General features: G+C 45.0%; 1 protein-coding gene across 6 annotated transcripts; it reads left to right on the plus strand.

Moving 5' to 3' along the window:
- The first annotated feature begins 208 nt into the window (after positions 1-208).
- On the plus strand, positions 209-6,019 carry LOC119276117 (casein kinase 1-like protein 1). 6 transcript variants are annotated; one of them, XM_037557107.1, is made up of 14 exons: positions 209-495; positions 619-659; positions 1,381-1,450; positions 1,542-1,690; positions 1,789-1,884; positions 1,980-2,050; positions 2,282-2,343; positions 2,493-2,556; positions 2,629-2,713; positions 2,785-2,911; positions 3,018-3,100; positions 3,183-3,243; positions 3,572-3,711; positions 5,639-6,019. In XM_037557107.1, exons 1-14 carry the CDS (start codon positions 420-422, stop codon positions 5,705-5,707), a joined length of 1,194 nt encoding a protein of 397 aa, XP_037413004.1. In that variant the 5' UTR covers positions 209-419; the 3' UTR covers positions 5,708-6,019. The 6 variants fall into 6 exon arrangements, with proteins under 6 accessions (XP_037413004.1, XP_037413007.1, XP_037413005.1 ...); XM_037557108.1 differs by lacking the exon at positions 5,639-6,019 and adding an exon at positions 3,834-4,026 and having other exon boundaries at positions 210-495; XM_037557106.1 differs by lacking the exon at positions 5,639-6,019 and adding an exon at positions 3,826-4,441 and having other exon boundaries at positions 211-495; positions 3,183-3,225.
- Positions 6,020-7,217: the final 1,198 nt, after the last annotated feature.

Raw genomic sequence — 7,217 nt, forward strand, 5'->3', positions numbered from 1 at the left:
TCGGGGTTGTGATCCGCCGGATAATCTATAGAGTTTCCCGAAAACAAAGCAATGTTTGTTGTAAAAATAAATCAGAATTTGTTTCTTCTTATTTTTCGGATTTTAGAATCGCATTTTCGTCACTTTTGCAGCTCCCTTCATTTCCTAGTTGCGAATTGCGATGTTAATCTCTCACACGGGCACCTCCACTTTCCAACAATTCTGTTTAAGCGGAGCGTGGTGGCTGGTGGGTGATGCTCGCGAAAGCGAAGCACCACCACCCCACAAAGAAAAAGAATATCCCCAATCCCACACTTCGATCACCGCTCAAACCCTAGCTACCAATCCCCGCAATTCCTCCCCTGGCCCAGGTTCCTCCGTAGCTGGATGCCCCCAACCTAGGCGGCGGCTCGGTGGCGTGTGTGCGTGCGCGGCCGCCGATGGAGCCGCGCGTGGGTAACAAGTACCGCCTCGGCCGCAAGCTCGGCAGCGGCTCGTTCGGGGAGATCTACCTCGGTTCGTGCGCAGTTCCCCCGCCTGAACAAACCATTCGGATGCTAAAGCTCTCGCCTTTGTGCCGATTCTGTTGGATTGCTGATTAAATCGTGTGTTTTCACTTGCTTTGGGTTGCCGGTGCAGGTACTAACGTGCAGACCAACGAGGAGGTCGCGATTAAGCTTGTGAGTTGATGCGGCAATTCTCTTGGATTTCAGCATAGTTGTGCTTATGATTTTATAATCAGTGAGATTTTTGCTTTTAGTGCCAGTATTTTCTTTTCTATTTGGTATTTAACTTGATAATTGATGATTTTCTGTAAAAACGCACCCAAATATTGGAGCAATCTTATATCTCGCTATTGTGGAAAGTACAATAACAAAAGTATATGCTTCTTGGCTATTCCTTCAGGCTTATATTTCGTGAATTGGTAGCTATGAGTCAAACTTCTTTACTAATTACTTCCATCTGCGCTTAAAGGGTAAATGATGGATACAGAAGCAAGATTCATTGAAAACTATTTCCTGCCAAGGATTACGGGTTGCTATTATATGGACTGAGCTGTGTAAGCTCTCCTGCATTTGCAATCTTGCATTAGTTCATTTTAGTTCCCAAGAATTAAACGTCAGAGAGAGTAGGGAAGATATAGGAGAGGAAAAGTTGATAGATGGTAAATGCAGCCCAACCACCTCCATATGCTCTAGTGCATCAGCAAGATTGTACTTGTTTCAATTCTGAAGTTCTAATCTTAGTCCCTTATTTGTGGTGTGCATTGGAAAAATGTTGCTGCATTATTGGTGTCAGAATAATGATTGTTATGATGTCACACTCAGTCTATTTCTCCAAAACTATTGCAGGCTTTGTTCTGTTCAGACTGATAAGGCCTTATGCTTTTGCTCTGTGCAGGAAAATGTGAAGACAAAGCATCCTCAGTTGCTGTATGAGTCAAAGTTGTACAGAGTACTGCAGGGCGGAAGTAATACCCGTTCATTTTCTTTCCTTGAACCATAAATATAAGATATTTTTTGCCGTTGTGATTCGGGCATACATTTTTTTTGGTTGTGCAGCTGGGATTTCAAATGTCAAGTGGTTTGGTGTTGAGGGTGACTACAATGTTCTTGTTATGGATGTGTTGGGGCCAAGCCTTGAAGATCTTTTCAGCTTTTGCAACAGAAAACTGTCGCTCAAAACTGTTCTGATGCTTGCTGATCAAATGGTACACTCAATAACTGAGATTAGCTAGTCTTTGTCATTTTGTTGTTGTTATTTGATGATTTTATCTGGTTAAATCCATTTAACTTCCATTTTTATTAGATCAACCGAGTTGAATTTATACATTCAAAGTCCTTCTTGCATCGAGATATAAAGCCAGACAATTTTCTCATGGGCCTTGGAAAGAGAGCAAATCAGGCAAGTCATTTTTGCTGTTCACCTGCCTACAGTTCTAGAAATTATTTAGAACATTACATATATGCGCTTACATCTTGTGCTTACTGTTGTTTTAGGTATATATGATTGACTTTGGACTGGCAAAGAAATATAGGGACACGTCAACGCACCAGCACATTCCATACCGGTATATCTAGGCTGATGCTTGAGTCAATTGTCATTTGCACTTCTGCAGTAATTTACTTTAGTTGCTTTGGTAATGGCTGATGTTACTTTAGTGGGAACCATAACAGTACTGTGTTTCTACATCGAATGATATTGATGACATAATATATAGTATTACCAACCATCCTTTTCTTAACGAGACTTTGTACTTGTCTACCTATAGCCTGTATGACAAATGTGTATTGAAATACAGGGAGAACAAAAATTTGACTGGGACAGCTCGATATGCGAGTGTAAGCACCCATCTCGGAATTGGTTAGTCCACTTCACAAGTTGAATATTATATCCATTTATCTGCTATGTATATCTTTAAGTGCACCATGTTACTGTTTCTTCATTAAATCTCTCTTGCCTTTAAATGCACCATCTTGTTTAAAGAATAAAGGTTGATGCTTTTTAAATAGAACAAAGCAGAAGGGATGACATGGAGTCTCTTGGATATGTACTCATGTACTTCTTGAGAGGAAGGTTGGTTATGCAGCTTCAGTTTGTTCTATTTTTATGTCATCTGGTGTGTTCTAACCGCCCCCCTGTTACCAGTCTCCCATGGCAGGGTTTAAAAGCCGGTACGAAGAAACAAAAGTATGAGAAAATCAGCGAACGGAAGATTGCCACTTCAATTGAGGTGATTCTCATGCACTTTAAATTCAATCATGACTTAACTAGTTTGTGTATTGATTGTTTGTTCGATTTCAGGCTTTGTGTCGTGGATACCCTTCTGAATTTCAGTCATTCTTCCATTACTGCCGCGCACTGCGTTTTGAAGACAGTCCAGACTATCAATACCTGAAGAGATTGTTCAGAGATCTTTTTATTCGAGAGGGTTGGTTTTCTATTTATATGTTACTAGATAACGTTTTGCATTGCAACATTTTTTTTATAAAAAAACTACTTTTCGGACACTTCTCATTGGTTATTTTTCTGTGTAGGATTCCAGTTTGATTATGTTTTTGACTGGACCATTCTTAAATACCAGCAGTCACAAATGACCAGTGCTCCACCACGTGCTATTGTCAGTACAGCTCAAAGTGCTAGCCTTCTGCACTTGTCCGTGGAATAAATATCTGATAAATGTTCATGTTCTGTTGTTTTAGGCCGCTGCTGCAGGACAAAGCTCGGGGATGGCTCCAATTGCAAGTAATAATAGACTGTCAGGTATTCTTGTCATGTAGCTGTTTTTTTCCCTACAACTAACGTTGTCACATTTGATAATTAGATTTGGAAATAGTATAATGGTTGGATGCTTCGTGCAAAATTATATGCAACACCAATGAACGAGTGCAAATAATAATGGAAATTATATAATATATGTAAGTGGAGCAGGCTCGTAAACTGTTTCCCGTTATCTTGCTTAGGAGTAGCACACATCCTGTTTCAGGTGCATGTTCAGAACTACTCTTCTGTTGTATTGCTATTTCTTCAGCTAATCCATGGGCCGAGTAGGTTCTGTTAGGTTGGCTAACTGTCTCCTGAACTGATTTAGCCACCGAAGAGGGAAGAAGAAGTGGGTGGTCAGATGATCCTACACGACGTCAAGTTCCACCTACAGGAATAAATGCAGGCAGCTTAGCGAAACAGAAGTCACCAGTTAGACCAGATGTGTCCGCACCAAAGGAAGCTGTGGTGAGTTTGTCCTATTTCATTTGTTTAGCATTGCTACCATGGTGTTCTTTGGATGCCTGAAGGATCCTATTTATCCTTCTGCAATGTAATTTCTCAACCTCGAATGACCTGTAGTTGTCCAGTTCGACTTTTTTGGGTCGGTCAGGCGTGTCCTCAAGGCGACCTGCTGTTTGTAGTAGCCGAGATTTGCCAAGCAGTGAGGCTGAACCATCGCGTAGTCGTGCACCAGACGTGAGTCCAGGGACGTTCCAGAGAAACTCAGCCCCACGGAGGACCTCACAGACGCTTGACTACTCTGACCCCAGGCACAAGTCTAACAGCAACAACTACGAGTCCACTATAAGGGGCATCCGGGGCCTAAATTTCAATGCCAACGATAGGATCCACTACTAGTATCTTCTGGATCCTAAAAAGCATGTATAATATGTGATCTGCTGAAGTTAAAGTGGGGAGTGAGGCCATACTTTCCGAGCTACTCTCCTACCATAGTACCATGTGATCCACAAGCTACGTGCTGGAGCGGTGAGGCAGTTTACTGACGCAAAGAAACGGGGGCTGGCTGGCAAAATAAAGGGTCTGCGACAGCCATGGCCCTAAAATAGACGTTGGGCCTATGTTTTAGCCTCACTGTACAGGTTTTCTTTTGTGCGTTGAGATGTTGCTTTCGTACTTTTCACATAATATTATGTTTTAAGATATTTACCTTACTGTCATGTCTAGTATGTTTACATTGGAATGCCTTGTTGGCTTGAGCAGGTAACTTCGAGCCCAGTGATAATTGTTTAAGTGCTTGTGATTATTATTGCGGACTGTAAACTTTCGGCACCTCCATGATAGGTCTAGTGTAGGGAGACAAAACATTGATCCAAACAGTATAATCTTTATTGAGACCATTAACGGTATATACGGGACCCCTCCCTCCCGACCCCGTGTTGCCACCTCCCGACCTCCCATCGACTCCTGCGCATCCCCTCCCTCCGCCGCCGCCGGTAATGTCGCTGGGCGAAGGCCCTGCGGCGCGGCGGCGACGGACCTCCTCTAGCGTCTCGAGATCTGAGGCGGCGGCGGCCTGATTTGGATCTCCCTCCCAACGAGGATGGCAGGCAGCGGCGGCCGGGGCATGATGTGGGGCTTGACTGCAGTCGGCGGGATTAATAGGATATGGTGGCAACCGCGGTCGGGGCGCGTCCCAGGCTACGTCCTCAAACTGCTGCATCTCATCAGATTCGACGACGTCTCGCTGAAGCACTCCGGATTTGCATCGCATCATGAGGGTTATGGCGGTGGTGGTCATCTCCTACGTCGGAGGTGGTCGACCTGAGGCTAGGTGACAGGATCTCGAGATCTGTAATCTAGTCCTGGTTGCGAGTCGGGGAGACATAGGTGTCGGTGAAAACCGAGCCGACGGCGGATGATGGTGGCGTTCTACGCCATTACCTTGATGAAGGCATCGTCCTGTAACTACTGTCGACCCACTCGTGCTGCTCCGGGGGAAACCTTAGGATCTGGTTTTTCAGATCAGACAATGGCAGCATTGCGGTGTCATTTCTCTCTTGGGAGCATCGTTTGTGGAGCAGCGTTGGAAGTCAGAGGTAGGAGGTGGAGCGGCTTCATCTTGCACGATGCTTCGGTGGTGATGTCAAGTCATGCCTGGCCGGCAGGTGCTACGCACGACAGATTTTCCAAAGACTTCAAGTTGTGTCGACTGGTGGTACTTGTCGGCATGGTGCTGAGGTGTATCGGCATCGACCGCGACGTGCTCATCAGTTCGCGCGCAGGGAGGTGGTGACATTGGGCGCCGTGGTGGCCAGTGGCGGTGCCAGAAATCCAATCATGTGTGGTCAACTCAGTATTGTGTAGTCAAATGGATGCATTTATAAGTTTTTTGACATAATTTATGCTTGTTGTATGTTGTTTTTGCAAAAAGCTATGTAGTCAATTAACTACCAAACTCAAGTGTGGCTTTGCCACTGGTGATGGCGTTGATGGCAACTAGACCGGGCAAGGACGATGCGTCAGTGCAACTTTGAAGATGGAGTGGTGGCAGTTGGCGGCGGCGGCCTCTGAGAGCTCGTCGGACCGATGTGTGCCCTATACCCGGCAAGTGGCTTGGTTTGGGCCTCAAGTCTTAGATGTTAGGCTTGATTGCGAGGTCTGTGGTATTAGATCCAGACTATTAGCATCCCTTTATCAACTGGATAGAAGTAGCGAAAGATGTTGCCTAGACGGTGGTTTTAGACTTACTGCTGTATTTCTTTGTAAGGTCTTTTTTGAGTAATTAATAAAGTGGCTGCATGCTTCGCCCAAATGCCAGAGCCCGGGGGTCTTCCTCCTTTAAAGAAAAGTATAATCTTTATTTGTAATAAGGTGATAATGCCACCAGGCGTGACATCAACAGGCGCCAGACTTGAGCGAAAGACGTGTTGGTTGCCAAAAGGCAACTTTTCCTGGGAATCAGACATTAATTAATCATATAGTAATTAACACATGTTAATCAATCCTAACACTAATAGATGATCGATTGACAGCGAGCAGACATCATCATGATAAAGGCTTCTCCAAGAACCATATGGGAATAATATGAGAAAAATGTGTTTGATATAATGTTAAAACTCTTGTAAGCCTAACAAAAAAGAGGGAGAAATGACACAATAAAGAACGATTATTGTCCTTTTGCTAATTATAATATGTGAAGAACTTAACTAAATGAAAGCAAAGGAGCAAAGAGGCCCAAGCTCAAGGAGAAAGCCTTCATAGATGGAGTGGACTCCCCTCTCATGGGTCACAATTCCTCTCACAGCCTAATTAGGAGCCCACTTACTGAAGGACCAAATTAGGTCTATACCCCACCTCATCTCAAGGGTAGCCTTAGTCATTCGTCGAGAACTCGTAGGCTATAAATAGCCCCTCATTGCAATGTAACTCATTCACTCTATCGATGTTTTGAGACCAACACATTGTCGTTGAACGGTGACATATTTGTTCGGAGGGCGAGCGAGTGGTGGATTGTGGTGGTAAGACACGAGACAAGGGATTTACCCATGTTCGGGTCCTCGGGACGTGGTAAGACCCTACTCCTGCCTTTGGAGGTTGTATGGCTCAAGTGCCCGACGATTGTCAGAAGGATCACCAAAGTGATCGGTTTCCTGGGTTACAAGCTATTGGCCTGACAATAGTGAGGAGGAATATGTGTTCGATTGCCCGAGAATCCCTAGCTCGGCCATGTACATCTAAGGTTACGTGGTTCAAGTTAGATTGTCGGTCGACTCGCGCCCCTCAGTCCCGCCGGACCGTGTCGTGTGCAGGAGACCTTTTGCTTACGCGTATCCCAAGGGGGTGCCACCTGGCCCCCAAGTGTCTGACTTAGCGCTACCATTACCAAATGACAAGGCCTTTGCCTAGTTGGCGCATCCAAATGTCGTATCCTCGCCAGTAGTCCCCGAGTGCCGCATGACCTGTCCAGCAGGAGGTTGCACATGACTTGTCGAATCCCCGCACAAGAGGAA

This window comes from Triticum dicoccoides, chromosome 3B (assembly GCF_002162155.2).
Source record: "Triticum dicoccoides isolate Atlit2015 ecotype Zavitan chromosome 3B, WEW_v2.0, whole genome shotgun sequence".
NCBI classification, from domain to species: domain Eukaryota; kingdom Viridiplantae; phylum Streptophyta; class Magnoliopsida; order Poales; family Poaceae; genus Triticum; species Triticum dicoccoides.